Raw genomic sequence first — 23634 nt, 5'->3', positions numbered from 1 at the left:
TTTTTTTTTTTTAATGTTGGGGGGCCAACTTCACGTGGGTCGAACATGCACACATTTTGGTCGCGCGACGACGATAATAATAATAATGTTTCTGATGAAACATGAATTTCTCACTTCCGAAACTTTATCGCATGTATCCAAACCAGAAGCACAAACAAAAAAACGCCAAAATACTTTTACTTTAATGTTTTGTTCTGAAGCAATTTTTTTTTTTTTTTTTTTTTTTTTTTTTTAGACTAAAACAAAAGTTGCGCGTGAACTCGGCGCGAGGCGCTATCGTTGCCTCTTGATTCGACATGAATCGAGAAACACATCCGAGAAACGTCCAATCAGCGTCGAGATAAAAGTGGCAACAATCAATATCGAGAGAATCGATTGTGATTATTTACACAAGCTTTTTCTGGTAGGACACAACACAGTCGCGCGCTATGCACACGCTATTATTGCTTTTCTCTTAACGTGTAGTGTCAGTGCATTTTACTTGTCATTGCAATGACAGCTAGTATATACAAACAATTATAATACACATGAGATATACATATGTGTGAGAGATGTCAGAAATAACGCATGAAAATCAAACTCAAAAAAAAAATAAAAAAAAGAGAATAAAAAAACAATACGTGACTAAAGTCACGTGACAGGGAAAAGAGAATATTATATATATTATATATAATATATATTCTATAAAAAAGAGAATTATTATTATGTATATTATATATAATATTCTATATCTATATATAATATACACACACACACACACACACATATATATATATATACCGTAATCACGTGATCAAAGTCAGTGATCTCGCCGCGGTCACGTGAGCGAGGTCAGTGACTCCGCCAAGATCGCGCCGAGGTCATTGACCTCGCCAAAATCGCGCGGCCGAGGTCAGTGACCTTATTGTAGTATGTATATAATAAGTATAATACAATATAAAATATAATATTATAAATATATAATAAATTATATGTATAATATATATTATATATATTTAACGTTATATATAATATAAAGTACAGTCACGTTACTTTAGTCACGTGTTGTTTTTCTACTCTTTCCTGTCACGTGACTTTACTTTAGTCACGTTTATACGTTTTTCCACGTATACGACGAACTGTCAAAATCGTTTTTCTGTCATTATTTACTCTCTCGATCTTATCGATTCGATTCGACTCGATCAACTAACCAACCAATCGGCAACGCGGAAAAGAGGTGACAATAGATACAATACATTCGACTCAAAAACGCGCACTTTGCGGTCCAAATGGACTTTTTTTAATAAGGGAAACGTGAAAAAAGAACTCATCATAAAAGTCTTTGCTGCTACTAACTGATAACGAGAAACATCTTGGTATATTGGATAAAGCGGAAGAGTTAAAGGATTGACGGGACAAAGAAGCGTTTAGCGTGTGCGGAAAGGGTTAAACGTCGCCGGCTGGAAATTTCCTCGGACGACTTCCGGCAAATTGCTAGACGAGCTGGAAGTTGGTTATATCGACAGACGGGGACGAGGAAGAGAGCGCGGCGACGGCGGCAACGGTGCACGAATGCGCGCTAAATCGAGGGGGTTTAGGAAGCGTAGACGGTCGGAAGCGCGGTCGCTCTCCTCCGATGAATATTAACTCGGCAATTCGCGCTCATTTCGCTCCGAAAAGATACCCAAGCGAATTTTCCAAAACGGCGCGAGCCTGAGAACGAATCGCTAATACGCCATTAAACGATTTTCCGCGATTTGCCTCAGCCCGACGAGAAATTCTTTTTTTCGCTTTTGTATAAATATTTGTATACATACATACATACATACATACATACATACATACATATATATATATATATATATATAACGAGAACAACTTTAAAAAGAAACGCACTAAAATTTTTTAACTTTGTTGCAAATGTTTGTGTGTTTTTTTTATCGAGATCCGAAAACCCGGTAACATTCCCCCCAGGAATATGATTCGCGTTTATTCCAACCAGGGAAATGTTGGTTCGATGTCATAAAAATCTAGGGGGGAGAGGAAAAGGGAACAGGTCGTGCACACAACACTTTACACCCTGTTTTACTTGCCCGTCGGGACCAAAGCCGCGCCGGAAAAGCGACTGACTGCACCCGAACCGATCAGATCCGGCAGCGGCGGGCTTTAATTGAAATTCCGGGTCGATACGATCGTGGACATTCGATACACATATACACACACATATGTACATACGTACACGGCGGTCCTGTTATCTAGCGACGTGGAGATGAAACGCACCTGTAACGACGATTTCCGGGAGGAGTTATCTGTCCGCCGTCGCGATAAGGAAAAGCGACGAGATCGTGGGCGTGAAACGCGAAGAAGATATACACGGATGTATCTTTCAAAATCGATTTTTCGTGTTGCTCGAACGTTTTATTACCAGACCCCGTCGCGCGTTATCTCTTTTGTGTTATCTCACGAAATACACTATCTTCATATTTAGTTTTAATCCCGTTAAGAAATCCCAGACATTTCCGAGCGATTCTTGTGAAAATGAGAAAATCTTATTAACTATCTAGTGAAAAAATTTCTAAAAAAAAAAAAATATATATATATATATCAAAACTAATGTTATTTCCTTAATACAAAATGTTGAATAAAGCCTCATGAATTTTTACAGAGTGTTTGCAACGTTTTAACCAATAAAAAAATCGCGTCAAACATAAATGTCCAAGGTTTACAGGATATGTACCTAGAGAAAATATTTACAGGATTAAAAGTTAAAACTCTATAAACAGCAAGCAAATGCGCGCAAGTTTGAAATAATTAAACTAGTTGAATTTAAGTTCGGAAGTTTGGTTCTAACGTATTTTATAAATAATATTTATAAAACAATATTTATTACAACCACACACTTCGACACTATAAGAATTCAGGAAGAATCGAAAGGATATTTTTCCTTCAAGAGATACCGATAGTGTGCATCCTGTAGGATAATCTCTACACACACGTGACAGTATTATGACGAAGCTCTTTGACGCGGATATCGAAAGCGAATATCGTTTTGTCGACAATGGCGACTGACGTCTCGCAGCGTGCTTTTTGTGACAATTCATCCCTGATCGGACATTTCCCTTTCCCATTTCCTCTTCCTACTCGTTTTTGTGCCAAATGGGAACTCTCCAAAGGTGGATCTTTATGAAATAATTTGAATTTTACGATCTTGTTGGGGGGGAGGGGGAAAAGGGAAGACAAATTTGGCTAATTTAGAATCAAGAAATTTTTCTAAAATAATAGATTTTACGTTTTGACCGTATTTCACGACGATTTATTTCGGCGAGTAGTTAATTCTTAATTTAAACTCTAGTCACGTTCTCTTCGTTTTATTCGTCTCCCTTCATATTTTACTTCTTAATTTTACGCTATTTATTTAAGCAGTCTGTATTGTTGCGCTACTGAGAATCTAAAAATGGTCCGGAAATATTTATCCTGTTGTTAAATTAAAAAATGTCTTTTAAAGAATTAACACCTGCACTTGGCGCTCTCTCTCTCTCTCTTACTGATTTTTTGTTGTCTAAAATTTTCTCAATATATTGAAAATTTTGACAAAGTCGAAGTACGAAAGGATTGGATCAATCCGAACAAAAAAGTCGTTTACCATTTTGCAAAATTCGCAATAATTATTGAGTTATCAACGAATGTGAGCCATCGGTGGAATGAGCGCGTGGGAAGCAACGATCCCCGAACTCTGTGAGCGTGTATGGACTTTTAGTTGTGAAAAAAACTGGCTTATCTCACGCAATGTCCTAGGCAACGGCGGAGCAAACAAGCAAGCGGTGTTTAACACAGCTTCATGCGATCAGCTGATTTTCACGGCGATAAAACTGAAAGTCACACAGAGTTCATTCTCACGTGCTCATTGGCTCACACTCATTAATTAAACACTCGAGAAATATCGCGAACTTTGCAAAAAAAACAATGACCTTTTTGCTCATAGATTGAACCAATTTATATCTTCGTACTTCGGTCAAAATTTTTCAAACAAACTTCAAACCATGTATATGATGTACACGATAATCAACATCACTGAAAATGTATTTTCAATTCTTGCTTCTGTCGCTGTTTATTTTGTAAATTAAAGTCTAGAAATCGTCGCACACCGTCAGCCACTTGATTAGAAACGTTCCAGTTTTTTCTCAAGATAACAAACTGTTCGCAGCAGGTATCGTGCATGAGAAGTATCAAAAATGCACGAGATATTTCATTAAGAATAATTACGACAAGCTCTCGAGACACTTTTACGTGTCACCGATTCGAAACTTTTTATTACTATTATTATTACTATTATTATACGTCGTCAGCGACTAACACTGTTGTCATCGACAATAACTTGTCACTTTTAAAATTCATCTATAAAATATAGAAAACTTTTTTTTTTTTTTTAAATAAAAGTCAAGTATTGAGTTAACACAAATATCAACCGTATCAATTTTACAATTAAAGAAGCGCAAGATGCAGGAGATTGATCGAATCCGCGTTACTTTTTCGTCTCGTTCGATTTTCTTACGTACGTAAATTTTTTATTTGCACGCAAGTGTAACTTCTGTCCTCGCAATAGCAACCTGGCTAATATTGACCTGAACATACCAAGTACATACGACGGTACCCACCTATAGAGAACGACGACGATTTCGTAATATCAGATTTCTGATATCTCTGATTTCGGAACATCAGCTGTCGGAAACGGTTATGACAATTTCGAACTGCAGCACGATAAAAAAAGTTCTCGATTTTCGACGCGAAGAAACAAAAATATTTCATTAAAAACAATTCGATTTGTTAGATTTTTAATTAAGGAAGATCGATACGCATTTCTTCGATGATTTATTTGCTCTCGGAAAGTATATCTCTCGACAGAGTTCGATGTGTGATAAACAGAAAAAAAAAAAAAACAAACAAACAAACAAACTTCTCAGTGAATCACGTTTTTTTAATTATATATGTTGTCGTCGGACATCAGATATTTTTACGCAAAATTTAAGAAAAATATTTAAAAGACGCGGACAGAGCACTTTGCATTTCCGATCTCAATCTTATCGTCATCGTCATCTGTCGCGCGGTGTCTCCTTATTTATCATTACGCGCAACATCTGGTTTTTTTTTTTTATTTTTTTTATTAAACATCAAACGACAAGGAAGAGGGGCTTGAGCCCTTTAATACAGCCTTGATGGATAAATCCCATCAACTTTATCTCAAGAATATCCTGCTTACCGAGTACATCGAGAGTAATGTCAGCCTCCATATTGCTTGTGTCGTTATGTGCTTTACACGAGTATCGTCCCGCATCTGTGGCTCTTATCTCCCGCGTATAGATCGTTTGATTCGCGCTCTCGGGATATAGGATAAAATGGCTGTCACTACCCGGCCACGGGTAAGCTCTGTTATCCTTGTACCTGCGGCAGAAATAACGTAAATACATTAGAGAGAGCGGATATATAAACACATAATAAAACGGATGTGTCTAACACCAACATTGCGTGTGAAAAAAATCAACGCGCGTGCGCGCGAAGTGTTTCCACACACATCTAAAACTTATTCAACGCGCGTTAATTGAAATTAATTATACAAATGAAAATTCGAATAACAGAATATTTTTGCGTTGCGTGTTGTAAAGTAAAAGAGACGGGGGGAAAAAAACGATACACGACCGAAGATTACGAGAACAATGAGAGAACTGCATTGTTTTTCACGGAACGATGAATTATCGCGAAGAGAAAGAGTGGTCGATCGTCTTGAAAACGTCGCACTCGAGAACAAGCCCGATATTTCCGGGACGGGAATATCGATGGTTGTTCTTGAGAGCATTCGTTTCGTCGTGTAGATAAAAGTCGAGAGAACGAGCGGCGGCGTTTCTCGCCAAACACTCGAACGAAGGAAGAATCAGGAGCATTGAACCGTTCGCGAAAATAAATCGTCCGAACACCGTAATGCCGCCGCAATGAGTTCGCTAATTCATTGTTATGATTGCATCGCCATTCCGCTCTTCTATTATATCTGTGTATACATCGCAAAATCTAATATATCGGTTGTAATAACCGCAACAACGAAATATTTTTGCACGAGAAGATACGATATATCTCTTATATAAGTCGAATATAAAATAAAAACCTAGAGTAAACATTTTACAATAAAATTGAGATAAAATTCGATATATTGTATATTTATATACCAGAGTATTATTTTTACTATACTCTATATTTATTTTTATACAAGTGATTTTTATATCGTTCTTTGTTGTGTACAAATTTATTTTTTTATTATTAAAACCGCTAACGCATTCATTCTCAATTGTTGCTTTTAATTTTTCAACGAGAATTGTATTTCTTCATCGCACCTTTTAATTCCGCATCTGCTCCTCACGTTGAACGATCCTGTTACGAGAGTAAGCCTTTTTCTTTTTTTTTTTTTTTCCTCATCCTTCGGGGAAGGATCAAAGATTCGACGGCGCTTCCGCGCGAGGGAAAGAAAAGCCTCTCTACGTAATTCAATTTCTAGTGCACTAGGCAAATCCACTTTCGTTTTGCCAGCGGATCAAAGAGACATCGCGCGTGGATCCTGCGAACTCGAGAGTTGCCGCTTCGGGGGTCCTTAGATATAGAAGTTTCTTTCCTCGCTTCCTCTCCCCCCCGAATACATTTGTACGGAAGATTTTTTTTTTTTTTTTTTTTTTTTTTTTCCAAGTTCTTCGACTTCTAAATGATGATTTCGTTCCTTAAATTTCTCATGCTCGCTCGACCGGATCTCTTCGACTAATCGTATACTTCTTCATTTTTATCAACCTATTATCCGATTTGAAACTTTCAATCTCGAAGACTTCGGAGTCTCTCTCGGGTGATCGAATCTTCTGACTTTTCGCACTTTGTCTTATTAGATTATTTTTTGTAAATTATACCGCGTTCTTTACATAGTTGCGCTGTTATCTTGATTCTTAATCTTTGAATCGGTAGAACTTTGATTTCTGAACTTTCAAGGAAATGTTCAGACTTTTTACATATACACATCAGATATTATAATTTCTCTTCTCGATCTCAGATCATCTTGATCTTTAATCTTTTTTTGTGTTCGTACGTTTATACATCTCCGTACATCTCAGACTGTTTATTTTATTTTCCACGTGCTTTTCCGCGTCGTGATCACTTTTAACGGAACTCGTAGTCAACATAATAATAATAATTCTTCGCGGCGGATCGTTTTCATCCTTCTTCCACCCGAGCGAGGAGGAATCCCCGAGATCCATCACATTCATGAAATTTTCACGGACGGAATTCGCGCAACCTTATCGTCGCGACGTCGTAAATAAAAGATTTTTAATAAGCCCCGCTACGCGACCCCCGTCGTCGTCGTCGTCGTCGTCGTCGTCGTTCCTGAAGGGAACGACAGGGGACGATCGGTAATCTTGCCGCAGCCATTAAGAATTCCTTTATTAAACTACTTCCTGCATCGGCAGGACTTCTTTTACGAGCTTCTGTTACCGGTGTACTTTGAATAAGAATTTTTAATAAAGAGTACCCCTCCCTCTTCCCACTTCCTCTATCCCCCCCCTCCTCTTTTCGTTCCCCTTCTCATCCGCGACCACTCGTTTTCCTTTTCGCCGGAATAATTTCGAAGTGGCTCGGGAATCCTCTAACGAGGATTTCGCTACACGGGCGAACTTTCGAAGACTAATAAAGACAGCGAAACATTTGAGAGGATTCTGAGGAAACGAAAGTTCAGGACTCGCTCGTAAGAGTCTTTCGGTAACACGAAAACCGTCGGAAGATGTCGGAATATGACGACGGGGGGACAAGATCGCGTTGACGCCGGGGAAAACTCAGATCCGCAAAGACCTAGAGAGCAAATATTTCGAAATATACGGAGAAATGTTAAAGTTGCGAAGCGACGAAGTAAAACGGAGAAGCACTCAACAATTAGAGACATCGCGAAGGAGAAACACATATCGCGATAAAAGAAGAGTGAAGTACTTGAAATTTTTATGCGACTATTAAATTTGAACGAACACAGATTTTTGAACAACACAAATCGCGTTATTATCTTTGTGCCGAAGCGCAAAAAAAAAAAAACTATCGAACGCGGTCGGTTGTAATTCGAAACGTGCGATTCGCAAAAATGACTGTGTTTAATTATTATTGTGCTCGGGCACATGGTCCGGGTGTGCTATTATCGGATCGCGCATTATATTCGGTCGTTAAACCGCATTTCCAATATGGAGCGCATTCTGAAAATGTACAGGGATCACTGGCTGTGTCCTTAATAGCCTGAAACACGGCCGGCTCGCGTAATTAACGCGAATTTTATTTCAATGAACTTGTCCGCCGTACGCGTTAAATAATTGCTGGCTTTTCCCCAGCATTTTGAAACATTTGACGAATTAATTAATAATTCATTATCGATGATAAATGTAGACGGAAAGACAAGAGGCTCTTAATTGAAATAATAATGAACAAAAATGCTAATAGAATCACATAGGATCGCGAATCACATAGGATGGGAAACGATAGAGCTGAAAATTTTTCTCTCTCTCTCTCTCTCTCTCTCTCTCTCTCTCTCTCTCTCTCTCTCTCTCATCCTCTCTCGTTCAATCGACTAAATTATTGTACATTAAGAGTAACGTTATAACGCGTATAAATAATATATCTCCTCTTTTTACATTATAATTACGTAGATAGAATAATACTCTTCTGTCCTCGTTCTCTCTCTCTCTCTCGCTCTCTCTCTTTACATATGCATAAATTCATCTCTCAAACTAACAAGAATAAATTTAAAATGCAACCATTAAATGACACGATGAATTGCATCTTAATTTTCAGAGCTTTTGTTCGCCCAACGAAGGAGTAAGTTCTTACATTTAAACTTCAACGGAAAAACATGCCTTCTATTAAAAACCCGTTACGGCATCTCGAGCATCTGTTTGCGGAATAATTGCTTGTTATTTTCGTTGCATAAAAATTGCACTAGCAACGCAACGCCCTTTTCTACCTGTTAGTTAGATATTCGCGCAACGGTATCTAAACTTTTTCGCCGACTGGCTCATTGTGACCATAATTGGCTGTTATCCTTTGTCATTTCGAGAAAAAGCCAAAGTCCGTCGCCGCGCGCGCGTTCAATTGTTTATTTACGCCAACCGAGCGGAGTTAATGTTTTTTTTTTTTTTTTTTTTATTTCTTTGTTTTTGGTTGTTGTTGCTGTTAGAAACGTAAACCGAACTTTACGACATTCGTGTACGTTCGCGGATTACGCAATTACGCCGAGCGCGAATAATAGTTTCAGCAAAAATCCAAAGGTAAACCGCGTGTTTAATAAACACGAAAGTTACGCAATTACGTTGAGCGCGTTTTCCGACGGACAAACGTATTTTACCGAAATTTGTTTTTCTAATTTTCGCCACAGCTCAATAATTCAATACCCAGATGGAATTTCGCGATTTACGCGGCAATTTGCAGAAGAACGGAAAACGGTTTTAACGAGGCGCAGCGCGGCATAATTCGTGAGAGATCCTCATCGACGTGAATCGCGTAAACGCGCCTCATTAATTCGGCGATCCCCCCCCTCCCCTCTCTCCTCTTGATGTATTTAGTCGGGCAGTGAAACGCAAAATCGCAAATTGCGGATTACATAAATTAACTATCGAACGCCGCGCCGCGAGTCAAACGGCATCTCGAAACAAGCCGGTGGCGAAGAGCCATTCGCGATTCGCAAACGCGAGTTCCGAGTCACGGGGATATGTACAGGGATATGTGTATACAGCGAGATCGTAAATAATTTTCGCAATTGCCTAACCTTTTCGAAAACGAGGAACGGGCAAATTGACAAAGAACAAATCCTAAACACAATCCTCGAAATTCAACAGATTGAACTTCGGGCGTTGTCATCGATTTTGACACTCAAATAAATTCAATATATCGATCTTCGATATTCTTGCGAATAGTTTTTTATAATTAGTTGTGCTTTTAGCAACTAATTATAAATTTCTTATTTTTTAAATTTTGTAGTTATAAAAAAAATTTAACATGGAGAAAGCTTTACAATATGTTGTAAATGAGAGAAACTATTAAATTCTAAACCGGGGGAATGAAGTATATATCTCTCTGGGAAACCTACTCGTCGTCAATTGTGTTGAGTTTTTCTACGTCACCAGTTAAGAGTTAATCGAATCAGTCACAGGTCACGGGTCGAATAACCCGAAAGGAAGTATCCGAGAGAACTGAGTTATTCTAGGAATAAAAGAAAATGCAGTTCGACGAAGTGACGGTAGGTAGATAATTGAAGGGACGATTTAATTGAATTAGTCTCAATTTGTTCTGAGGAAGAAATAACCGAGAGAGAAAGCTGTATATTTTTATTGTTAGTTAATTAGCGGATCATATTAATTTCACGAAATAAATGCAAAGGAACTGTGCGACAATAAAAGATGTATTTGGAAGCAAGTTGAATCGGCGAATCGGTTTTAAAAAAGAAATAATCCGACGAACACACACAACGAACTGTAAAAAAGACAAAAATTTAATGAACACGATAATTGAACACTAAAATAAGTATCTTCGTGAAGCGATAAAAACCACAAATATATATGAGAAGAAAAGTAGTCAGTAATACTAGAGCTACAAATTGAAAACGAAAAAAGAAGTTGAATGTAACGATTAAGTAAGATAACAAGAAAATATCAAAACAATACTAAGTAATACAATTCATAAAAAAAAAAAAAAAAATCTTTCTATTTCTGATAATATTATTTTTATACGAGAGACGAGCTAAGACGTAATTTTACACGACATCGCAGAGAAATGTCGAAAATAATGCGGATGGATGTTGCAAATTTAATATGTATACTTGCAAAAATATTAAATAATACTGAATAACCTCCTAATTTTGACGCTGTAAAATATCAAAAATAAAATCCATAGATTTATCGCTGAAAAACTTTTTTTCGGCAACGTGTGGCACTAATTTTGAACGTTACGTAAATATATAATTCTTTCAAAAATGTTGCTTCAACAAAGTGTTCGCAGCGTTAAAAATTCCACTTCATTCGAATGAAAACCCACTTAATCAACTTAGGCAGTCGAGTCGCAACAGACTCTGTTACCGACCGACCGAAAATGTTATCTAATCGGAACGCGAGCGAATAAAAGTGTTTTATTTTTATTTTTTTTTCCAGTAAATTTATAAATTATATTTGCATTGCTATCTTTTGATATCTTTCGCAAATAAAGATGTTTCGCAAACAAAAGGCGAAAATGAGATTACGAGAGATAATTAAGGGAGAATACTAATTAAGCAGTTCGAATGCTATTACGAGAAAACACTTCTAGAGACAATCGCACGTCACGTAATGTTTGAATTATTATTGTTTCGTCGATTAGAATCAACGTTCGACTCTCGTGTCACGCGCGAACGGATCGTTCTCTCTCTCTCTTTCTCTCTCTCTTTCTTTCTTTCTCTCTCTCTCTTTCTCTATCTCTCGCTCGCTGAAAGTTTCACGGCGTCAGATTTACTTTCATTAGAGAAGCGAGAACGCGACGTCGAGCAAGACGGGCGCGCGCGCACACCGTCGAGGCATGAATTTCGCATCCACTTTCCGGATTTTGGCGGATTTGCACGCTAATTAAAGCGCGCTCGCTTCCATATTTAACACCAGCGCGCGCATCGACTAAATGTCGCTAAATTTCTCTTCATTTCGGTTACAAGTTTATATACACGGCAAAATTATATAAATCTTCCTCGCCTTATTTGTGAAAATACAGAGAGAGAAAGAGAGAGAGAGAGAGAAGATCCTTTTGTATAGTATGTTACGGTACAGCAGAAATAGCACAGGAAATGGAACACAGCGTAACAGAAAAGGTTCTTGTCAATTCGAGAGATGAAAGACGTAAAGTACAGAATTAATCTAGTGTCAAAAGCGAAAATAGTATCTTGTAAAAACAGAACAAAGATTTTCTCGAAATTTCCTCGAGTGAAAATGCACTCGGACAAATTGAATGACTGTCGAATCACTCGAGTTAAAGTGACTTTTCCTCATATGGGATATGAAATCTTCCATTTTCTGTCGTGTAGTGAATTATTTTTATTCTGCGTGGTGTGTGAAAGTAAATGAATAAAATTTCATTTGTGTGAAAAAGTTGCGCATCAGTTATATACAATCAGTTATATATAAGATTTTGCAATAAACCATCGTATACGTCTAAGCTTTTGACGATATCGAATCAGAACAGAGTATCCGAGATCTAACCAAGCGAAGAATTGATCCCATTCGAAATGATTTTTCGCAACAATTTTATCTTTACAAGTTATTACAAGAATAATTTGAAATATGACCTAGAAAACTCTTTACTCAAAGATAGAAGTTACGAAAATAAATATAAAACTTTATTTTTGTGCACAATAAATCATTTTACTCGAAACAAGTGACACACATTCGCTCTATTCGGTCAGAGTTGAATAGTCACATTCGTGAAAAGTGAATTTTCACTAATTAAATGGCAGTATTTTCACTATCGCTTGGAGCGAATTCCACTCGTTCGGAAGTTAGATTTCACTCCAAGAAATTCAGAGAGTTGGAATGCAATTATCCGTCAGCAATTTAATCAAATACATTTTTCACTGATCGTAGAAAATTCGTAGAAGATTCAAAAACTTGAAAAAAAATTTTAAAAAAATACGCGAGAAAATGAGAATAATTAAAAATTACTAAGAAATAATAAAACTTCGATGACATTAAGTGGATCGGTTTTAATGAAGAAGAATGAGAAATTTGGTATTCTCTCACGGGTTTCGTTCTTTTTCACTCTCGGTAATTTATCATGTAAAATCGCCGCACTGTAATGAGTAAAAGTACGAGGCGATCGACCGTACGGCGATCCATAAAAGGATTTATCCTGGCTTCTCGCGAGCACCCGCAGGCAAGCGCCGTGAATTAATCTCGCTTAATCGCGGAAATAAAAAGAACCCGCTGCGCGCTTCCGGACGAAAGATCGAGCGACCGGATCGAGAGATAGATCTCTCAGAGCAAAATGGACGCCGGTCGGTAATTCGCCCGGGGGTTAAACTAGTCCTTCGTCCTTGCCAAAGGAAGCGACCACCATTTGTCCGTCTCCGTGGCTGCGGATCGGCAGCGAGTGAGAAATTGGTCCGGTGGTTGTGAAAAGCAGGAGAACAGGCGTAGGGAAGAGGAGAGTGGAGAAGAGAGAAACGCGCTGTGTGGAGTTGTAGAATCGACAGAAGGACGATTTCCTAATTTCGGATTCTCCAACCGCGTCAGTACGACCACCAAAAAGGATCTTCTATTCCCTCAGATCGCTTCACTATTAGACCTCGAATACCATCGGAAGGATTTAGTAATCGTTGAATTTTGAAATTATACTTGGAAATTTTTTGCATACAAAAGCGCGCGCGAATTTTTTTTTTTTTTTTCAAATCCGAAGAATTTCCAATTTTGACATGTAATTTTTACATAATAGTAATATGAAAACGAAAAGATTGTTCCGCCTCGAAGTTCTACTTATCTAACGCCAAGTTCTATCTCACTCACATTTATATTAAATTTATTATTTAATAAATCACCAACTTGTTGGATTGATCAGAAAGTCTTTTCGTATTTTAATACAAATTTTAATACAAAAATACAAAAAGACTTTTTGACCCAATATTAACCCCCTTATAACTTTCTATATAAAAATTAATATAAAATTGTTTTTTTTTGTACATGTATATATAACATATATAAAGTTTCTATCCGAATTAAAAAAAAAAATTCTCTATCCTCTTTGATTATTCTTCATCCGCTATCGCGACAAGGAGATAAGTTACCTGAAACTCCATTCTTACGTAGCCCGTATAAATTCTATAAATTCCCCTTCATATTTCTTCGCGCATAGGATATCGCCGAGGTAATGAAGAAAAGCATCGCGCGGTGCTCCTTCGACGGTGCTTCGAGGAAACGGAGAACTGATATAGAAGAGAGAGAGAGAGAGAGAGAGAGAGATGTTCGGTATATCTCGACTAGAGAGACGACATTTGCGTATTAAGAATCCCGGGCGTATATCGATTTCCCATAAGGACTTCTCTGAACTGGCGCGTCGACGGCCTGGCTTTACTTAGAAACGCGCGGTCCACGTGGCTTTGAGGTATCGATTGCTTTATTACCGAGTAGTGTAGCGCGCGCGGCCGGTGGTCGAGCACGAATTTATCGCGCGGGGAAGGGTGGTGGTTGCTCGCCTTTCAGATTCCGCGAACGCGATTAGGTGAGCGATAAGCGCAGCCGGGGAAAACGGCGTCCCCGCGAAACGGGAAAAGTTTCACCGAGCGATACCGCTCCAGATCCGAAGAACTGATGACCCGGGGTTTCGGAAAAGCCCCGTCTCCCGTGCGGAATGCGTTCATGTTTCACAGCGCGTTCATATCCGTTTATAGTTTCCGAAATGACCGGAAAGTTTCGAGTCAACGACGCAACTCGCGCATATATACAAGGAGAAACGTTACGAGAAATTGTTGGAAACTTTCTTATTTATAACGTACGTTAGTAAGGTACTCAGACGGCGCGCGTTAGCGTTCGCTCGCGTAGGTATAGGTATAGGGTAGGTTATTAAATTAATCATATTTGCTAATTGCAGCTCGAACCGAAGATATAGCTCGAAATATATGAAGCGACACGTCTGGGATTTATTTGTGTGTTTCGTTTTATTTGCTATTTTAAACTCACCTTCTGCCGCACGTTTTCGCGTATTTCTGAATAACACGCGGTAGCAACTCGTGTTATAATTACGAACGATGCGAAAATAAATTTAAATTTTTTTTTTTTTTTTTTCAGAACACCGAGACAGAATAATAAATTCTGGCGAGTTTCTCATTTTGTCAAAATTTTAAATCAAAAATTTATTAAAAGAAGATGTACTCTCTCTCATCTGATTTTTCTTTCTCGTTCGTGTTCTGTTGTTCGTTATTTTTCTTTTTCGTTTTCTGTTCGTTCGTCGATTGTTTCCGCGACATCTCGCTCTCTATCCCCATTTAAAACTTTATTGTTCGTTATACTTCATCTGAGACTGTCGTGAAGTCGGCACCGCGTGCTTCAACATGCGTACATATATGTACAATCGTGTGTGTAAAGTTTCTCGAGAGGTAGAAAAGAGAGAAAGAGAGAAAGAGAGAGAGAGAGTTTTCTTCCGGGAAAATTTTTCCAAGGGAGAAGATACGAACTGCGAGACGATGTCCCGACGGGCAGTTATCCGGTTACGAAAAAAAAACGACGATCCGGAAGGCGGGAGGTCAATCGAAGGTCACGTGAGAGTTCGATGGCCGCTCAATTCCGGAAATTGAAAAGGACGCTTCGACGGGGGTGGAACGTAGTCACGGGTTTGAGTAAGTGCTACCCATGCCGGCTTAGTTGCCGATATCTCTGCACACTTGAGGTACTTGAAAATGCCATCCTTTTCTCCCCGTAATGCCGGAAGGAACCGGTCACTCCTTTCACGCTCGAGATAATTCGACGTATGGAAATACCTCGACAATTTAAACGATAAAAGTATTTGCTTCCGTCTCGAAACAAACACGTGCGATGTTTAATTGTTGCGCAATAATTTCATTGACGTGATATCACTTTTTGAATTTCGTAATTTCGCTCTTATGTTACGTTCCAACACATTGCGACAACGTGCTGTGTGTGTGTGCGTGTGTGTGTGTGTGTGTGTCGGTATTTTTACTGATTTAATAAAACTCTTCCTAAAAAGATTGACGTCAGATTGAAGGAAAGTCCGGTTTGTGCTCTATATATATGACGTTCGAGTTCTTTGAATCGTCGGTGACGTGAGCGGTGTGTACGCGCGCATTTCTATTTGGATAACTGCAACTCCCTTACCTCGCTCGAGAAGCGAGGTAGTGGTCTGACGCGAGGAGTCTTTCCAGGAAAACTTTGCGTATCGCCTTGACATCCATTCGGGCCGGCGCCGCGGCTCTTCGAAGAAAATTTCGAGCGGAAAATCGATCTCGCGACGACAAAACGGTATTGAGGCCTTGACCGCGCGCGCGAAAACCGCATTTGGCTCTTCGCGTGGTGGAATGGAGAATAAATGGGAAATAGATGGAAAATAAATGGATGGATGGATGGATGGAATAAGCGGGAGAGAAACACGAACGGGGTGAAAGAGTGACGAAGAGGAACGGGGAGATGGCAAAGTAGACGGCGATGAATGAAAAACGCAAATGCGGAGAAAACGGAGAACAAATGGGGAACAAATCGGGAACAAATCGGTGATAAATGAAGAACGGAGTGTTCTGAAGAACACGAGCGAGGAACGGAAGGAGAAAAGAGCGACCGAAGGTGAGATAGATCGAGAACCGACAGTTGAACAAATTGTGATTCTTCTAATCGTGATCTTTAGATCTTCTAAATGTGCGGATTACGACAAAGAGGGAATTTCGATCTGTTATCCCGCAATCTTGTGTGACGCGCGTATTATCCTTGCACTTACACTTTTCGTCCTTTCCTTCGTAACCCACAAAACAAAGCGTGTGCAGCACACCCGTTTCCGAGAGAGAATAAGAATTTCAGCCGATGTTTCGGAAGTTCGACATGAATTCAATTTCCACAACGAGGTCAATTTATCTAAACCACCAACCTCGCCTCTTATATGTCTAGTAAAATTGGCGTGAGAACTTCTTTCTTTTTTTCTTTCTTCGCTTCTCTCGTGTAACTTTCCTCTGTGTGTGTAACACACACACACACACACACACACACGTATATATATATATCTGCTAATTCAACCCCTCGCCGTGCCTTCTATTCTGCAATTACTTTCGCCCGGATGTGCCCTTTAAATTTGGGGAAGATTAAAGAGGGTGAAGAAAAAAAAACAAATTCTCGTTGCGTCATTATCTCAATCCTCGTGAAAGATTTATCGCCTATTTATCTCTCCCTCCTTCATCATTACCGCGACAACTTTATACCCCTCGGATTTATCCGCACAGGTTAGGGATATGGTTGTGTGTGCTCAAAAACAAAACAAAACAAAACGCAAAAAACACACCGGATAAACGGTTTTGCGGTTTTAATTAAAGCTGATTGCACATTTGCAATATTTATAACGCAATTTTACAAATTTATTTCTCAATAACGAGTTAATTGTTTCACACTTGTATGGTCCCCGCTTTGGTAATTTAATATGTTGAATAATAAAAGCAATAAAATGCAATGTTTATCATAACAATACTTTAATATTTATAGCACGTTTTGTCGTTGTAACTTTGCGGCAGTTATTTCGATATCGCAACAACGTTATTATCGGATTTAATGTCCCATCAATAGCTGTTGAATATTATGTTAACACATATTGCATCCGCTATATACATATATATTGGAATTTTTACAGCAATATAATAATATATTATAAACTCCCCCCTCCCCCGTGTTGGGCAGACAACGTGTTTGTCGCGCAACGACGATGAAGTTCCAACCTTCTCTTTATTTAAAAAAAAAAAAAAAACAGTTGTTTGAAAAAAAAAAAACAAAAAACATTTTTATGAAAAAAACCGAGTGAAACAGCTTTCGTCGTGTGATGAATATTACTAATATAAAACGTCGAATGAGTCAAACAAGTTTCCCTATGAAAAACGAACGCTGTCCAGAGAAAATAGAAGTGCTACAATTACAATAAAAGAGACGAGTGTTCGTTTTTATCGGTCGACAGTGCGCAGTGGCAACAAAGAACGAAGTGCACTTGGTGCTATCGGTTAAAGCAGCGGTTCTCAAATTCCCAATCCTCTGAAATTCGATCTCGCACATTCTCTTTTCTGGTATTTGAAATTCGTCAATTCCTCCTTGATCGTTTTTTTTTTTTTTATTTATAATCGCGAGCCAATACTCGAGAGTTCGACGGTTTCTAATAATGTCGAAGCAAAATGTTACAATACACCATTTTTTCCTAGTACAATATATATATATATAATTCCTTTTTAATATAAATCTATCGTCATTTACGTGTCACTTGCGTTGGTAGTGAAATTTAATCGTAAATCTCTGTACTCGACGAAAATTTTCCGACTGATATGCTCGAAACAAAATCGTGCGAATTGAAATTAAAACGATTCTAGCAGGTACGTGCAAAAGATCTAAAAGACATCAAACGGATTTTTCCCGGAGCTATTTATTGAGACATCAGCTGGACGATGGAAAGAGCGATTAAAATAATATTTCCTTCCGCGGCGAGAAAAAGAATCGATCCCGAGAGGGCCTCCTGGTATCTTTGAAAGTTCCGCGCGCAATCGTTTCGATAACGATGTTTATTGTCGCGAAATAAGTGTCTTTATCGTATTGCGAATTGCATACAGCGGTAATTGTACGTCAATTGCGACGAAAAATTGGCGATTTGCTTGGATTCACAGTCTATATACCGTTTGTTTGCCGTTTCGCGTCGAAATACACAAGAGATTGTGTTTATCTACAACAGACGGACACTTAAAAAAAAAAAAAAAACCGCGTGCGAATCTCGCGAGTGAGTGAATCTCACCTTCTTGTACATTTTGACATCGATCTGTTTCGTGCTTGCTTCTTAAAAGGGTTAAGGTCTGGCCAATTGAGAATAAATAACATACACGCCGGCCGAGAACTCTATTTGAGGACAGCGTTTCAAGCAAAGTGCGGCAGCTTCGCCATCGATCGCGCGCGTGTTCGGCATTGGCGCGGTGAACTTCCCGGAAACCCGGTGACGCAACACACACACACACACACACATATATATATATACAGAGAAACTCTTGTAGTAGTTGCGGCGCGGAGTTGCAATTTCGACCGACTGCACTTCGGGAAACAATTTGCACCTGGATTTCCAGGTACCGGACACCACGCATATCCGAGTGCGCCAAATAAGCACTTTTCATATCGCGGCACGACACGCGTCACACGATCGGTGGTTGCGCGAGAGAAGATATATTGTTTTCGGAATTGCGCGAAAGCAAAACGAGAGCGCCGGCTTGATAGATACGCGCCGACACTTACACGCGTATGTATATATATTTCGTTCCGAAGTTAATTGCCGGCGATGATTGTTTATTTTCGCGTGAACTGGCAAGCGAAACTTGCGTGGGAAAAAAAGCGAAAACTTTTGTTCCATTTTAATGTAATGTTTGTATAACAAATGTACATATATTATTAACCCTCAACGGACGGAGCGTGTTTTTCCTTAATTCGCCGGACATGGATCGTTTTCGTCTTGGGGTTTTTAAAAATATTAAATATTTCTAAAAAAATCTGAAACACAATGTGTATATACTCTTTAAACTGTCTATTTCAAGACACCATCATTAATTTTAGTGAAAAAAAAAAGTTTTAATTCATAAATTTTTAGCAAATATGACAACAAGAAAATTACTTTTTTTCAGAAAGTAATTTTGCTCCAGACGAAAACGACTCATGTCCGTCCGTTGAGGGTTAATATACTGCAAAGTTTTTCAATGTTGTTATTATTCAATTATTATCGTCGATATTAATACTCGAAAACATAAAATAAAAAAAAAAAAGGGAGCGATAGAGACGTGTCGATACGTTGCATGAAAATGTTATGACAAAGCTTGAGAAAAAGTTCCACCGTCTCGGGAAACGTCAATTCTCGCGTGGTTGCACGAGCGGAGCTCTCTTTCTCTCGTCGTTCATAGGAGAAAAGTTACAGACGCCTGTGCGACTTTTTTTCTCTCTCTCTCTCTATCTCTCTCTCTCTCTCTCTCTCTCTCTCTCTCTCTCCCCCCCTCTCTCTCGTTGTTTTTTTTCTAATCGATTCCGCGAAGAGAAAAGTGGAAGATTGGCCTACAGGTCTCTGCTTCGGAATCGATCCGTAGTATAACTATAGGCTTGTTGTCTTTCTCACTCTCTCCTTCTCTCTTTTCTTTCTCTCTTATCTCGTATTTCCCTTTGGAAGTAGCAAAGGATAACAATTTCTCCCTTCCTCTATTTCATCGAAAGACAGGGAGGAAAGAAAGAGAGAAATTTATAATTTTTACACAGTGTCTTTGTTTTCCCCGACGGCGCGGAAACACGAGAAAGTCGAATTAGCGTCGATTGTCGCGACAGCGCACACACACAAATACATAGACTTTACACAACACATGTCGCGCGCGTATCCCAAAATTTGCACAGGGCCAATTACGTCGCACTTCTCAGCCTTGTTTTCGCCGCGAATATCGTTTGACAGGTAGATTGGTGCGTGACGTTTCTTTCTCTCGTTCGCCGTGTGTGTGTGTGTGTGTGTGCGCGCGCGCGCGCGTGTTCAATTGGCAAAACGCCGATATCCTTCCGCGAAATGTATGTATCGCGCTACGCTCTATTAGCCTAATGGTTCTGGCAAATGGTATTGTAAAATATGTAACGATTGCAACGCACACACGACGAAGAAAAAAAAAACACTTAATACGTTTTTCATTACCGTGTTTCTTTTCTCTGTTTGAAGTAGCACCGCAATTTACTTAAGTTGTATCTTTTGTTTGCGCTGGGAAAAAAAAACCTCGGTATGAGGTGGAAAAAAAAAAAAAACTCGGGAAAAATTATTTCTGAAACGAGATCCGAATTGAATAAACGCTGAATTTTTGCGAGCGTCTCTCTTTCTTTCTTTCGCGCGGAAGTTAATTAATTATCCCGCGCAACGGAGTTTTCCGGGAAAATTTCGCGATAAGCAAACGACGACGACATCGATGACCTGTGTTTCGTGTCACCATTGAATTCATTAGTCGAGAGCGAAACACACACAAAAGAAAAAGGCCGGAATTCCGAGAAACGGAAGGCAAACGAGGGGGAGGAAACGCTATTAAAGAGTGCGCCGCGGGTTTTAATGACGTCTACTTAGTAATTGTACGAGCGTTCATTAGCGCGAGGCTGTCTAGGCGAAGGTAAAACAAAAAGGATCGATTGTGCGCCCCCCTCCCCCCCCCCACACCTTCGACTTCTCTCCGATTGTGACGTTTCGAATGACCGGAGGGCGTCAGTTCGCCAATTCGCGATTGCCGGGTCGATTTCGACAGTTTCCAAAATAGCACGTACCAAACGAACAGAAACAATACGAGAAAGCGTTCTCTCGCTATAAAAGTGAAAAATTCTAATATCTACATAATCCGAAATATTCCGAATGATATTGACAACTTGGTTGCCGATATTGAGAGTTTGGAATATTTTCGATATTGGCTCTCTTTGCGGTAGGAAAATGATAAACGCGGATTGTTTCTTCCTATATGCGAGGCTTGTGTTGTCAGTGCTTCAAAATCAAAATTCATTACGTGCCAATTTACAGAGCCACACATTTCACGAATATGTCGATAATATCAATTATATCGACTATTTAACAGTTCCAATTTTGCGAATCATATTACTCATGTTTCGCTCGTCTGTGTGTCTCGTTCCTCGCCTCTCTCTCCCTCTCTCCCTCTCTTTTTCTTCTCTTTCTTCCTTGCATTCCGTCCTCTCTCCTCCCACTGCGGATCGTCGAACCGCGACACGCAATTTTCCCGGCTTCACGCCCGTGTCGCGGAAACCGCGGTGGAACGGAATTTCCGGTCGCGCAAGAAGCCGCGCGCGCAAACATCGCCATTAAACTCTCGCAACGCACAAAAACTCGCCTCTTGTAACCCTCTTCTCTCTCGCGCTCCTCACCCTCCCTCTCTTTCGCGTCTTCGCGCGCGCGACGAGAAGCGGATTTGCACGCTTGACCGGCCGGTTGCGAGATCGCGCGCGGAAAAGAGAAAGAGAACAGGTGCGAACCTTTCACGATGGGAAAACGAGATCGCGAGAGATCACGCACGGCGCGGCGCGGTCACGGACAAAAGGAATAGGAAAAGAAGAAGACAGGAAATAAGGGCAAATGACGTGCGCGGCGCGAACGGAAAAGTGACGTCGCTAATTGGAGCGCGATGCCGGCTTCGTAATTGCGTGCGCACTTTGTTCTCTCCCCTCCCTCTGTGAGAAACACGAAACATTTCGGGACACAGCTTTTTGTGCGGTGAACGACATGTTCTACGAAAGACAGAAATATACAAGATATTGATAAGGCGGTTGACACATTCAGAACTTTAATACTTGAAAAGCAAAATAATGATCGTCGAAGAATTCAAATTTATCTCTGGAAATAATAAATAATTTTGATATTGCGGTTTCAAATCTCACGATTAAACTACAAATCGCGTCGCGTATCTGCAACACGATCAATCATTCACACGACCGTCCTGATTTGAAACAATAGGTATTGACTGGTGTTTCCGATCTATTTCGTACGTGTTACAAAAACAAAAACTAGTTCTCGCATTATTTTCTTACAAATGTCTTATAAATGTATTTTTTTGTTATTATTATTAAAGAGAATAAAGAACGGATTTGTTTCTTGATAATCCAAGTGTTTTTCCGAGGTTTTCTTTCTCTCCTGTATCTCTTAACGCCCCATCTGTTCGTATAGTTTGTTTTTTGTTTTGTTTTGTTTTAACGTCTCTGCGTGAGAAGCGGAAATCGGAGGCCTCGGCGCTTTATTCGTTTAACTCCCGACTGCGGCGGAAGGAGGCGGATAAAAACCTATTTCAGTTTATCCGGAAGCTGTCGGAAGCGGCCGGCTTGAGTGCTTTAATGAAAATCTCCACTGCGCGCTGTTCTTCCGGAACACAGAAACGCGACGCGGACGCAGTCGGCTTGTCTTCCGCGTTTTTCCTCTATTTTCCTTTATTTCACGCCGAGTAAGAATTTGCGCCGCGCGGCGCAGAGACAAACGATTATTCCCGGACGAATGCAGGAGAAAAAAAAAGAAGAATTCAGTGACGATTCTTTCTCCGCGCCTAACAAAGAAAGAGAAATTTCGCGGCGGAGAAGGACAAACGATCGGTTTTTAGTTCGCGGAAAAACTGAAAGAAGAAAAAACGCCGCCGCCGCCGCCGTCAAAAGTTCCCGCAAAAATCAGACGCGGTATGTGTTCTTTGCGCTGATAGAATAATTGCGCAATTTACGGAGAAAGAGGAGAAATTACGACGAGATTTGAGATGTCAAATTAAACAAACGCAGAAAGTTTGTTTTACTGTCGTCTTGCACAAAAGCAAGAAAGTAATAAAATCTCTCATCATTAAAAAAAAATCCATGTGTACCGCAAAGTACGCGTTTTTGAGTCGAATGTATTGCATCTATTGTTGCCTCCTTTCCGCGTTGCTGATTGATTGGTTGATCGAGTCGAGTCGAGTCAAATCGAATCGGTAAGATCGAGAGAGTAAATAATGACAGAAAAGCGATTTTGACAGTTCGTCGTATACGTGGAGAAAACTAAAAACGTGACTAAAGTAAAGTCACGTGACAGAAAAGAGTAGAAAAACAACACGTGACTAAAGTAAACGTGACTGTAAAATTTATAGTATATCTATCATTAAATAATATATATTATACATATAATTTATCACTGATCTTGGTCACGTGACCGCGGCGGGGTCACTGATCTCGGCCGCGCAACCTTGGCGGGATCATTGACCTCGGTCGCGCGACCTTGGCGGAATCACTGACTTTGGTTACGTGATTACGGTGTGTGTGTGTGTGTGTGTATTACATATAGATATAAAATATTATATAAAATATATATAATATTCTCTTTTTTACTCTTTTCCTTGTCACGTGACTT

At 39.6% G+C, this 23634-nt stretch overlaps 1 protein-coding gene across 1 annotated transcript in view; it reads right to left on the bottom strand.

Moving 5' to 3' along the window:
• LOC109855504 (single Ig IL-1-related receptor-like) overlaps positions 1 to 23634 on the bottom strand; it is a 168546-nt gene that overhangs the window by 57630 nt on the left and 87282 nt on the right. The window contains exon 2 of the mRNA XM_020429824.1: positions 5237 to 5418. Within this exon, the coding sequence (XP_020285413.1) occupies positions 5237 to 5418 (182 nt within the window). The remainder of the gene's footprint in view (positions 1 to 5236; positions 5419 to 23634) is intronic.

The sequence above is a fragment of the Pseudomyrmex gracilis genome, unplaced genomic scaffold, assembly GCF_002006095.1.
Source record: "Pseudomyrmex gracilis isolate BER0280 unplaced genomic scaffold, ASM200609v1 scaffold_91, whole genome shotgun sequence".
Classification (NCBI taxonomy): domain Eukaryota; kingdom Metazoa; phylum Arthropoda; class Insecta; order Hymenoptera; family Formicidae; genus Pseudomyrmex; species Pseudomyrmex gracilis.
This window is presented reverse-complemented; position numbering and strand designations above follow the sequence as displayed.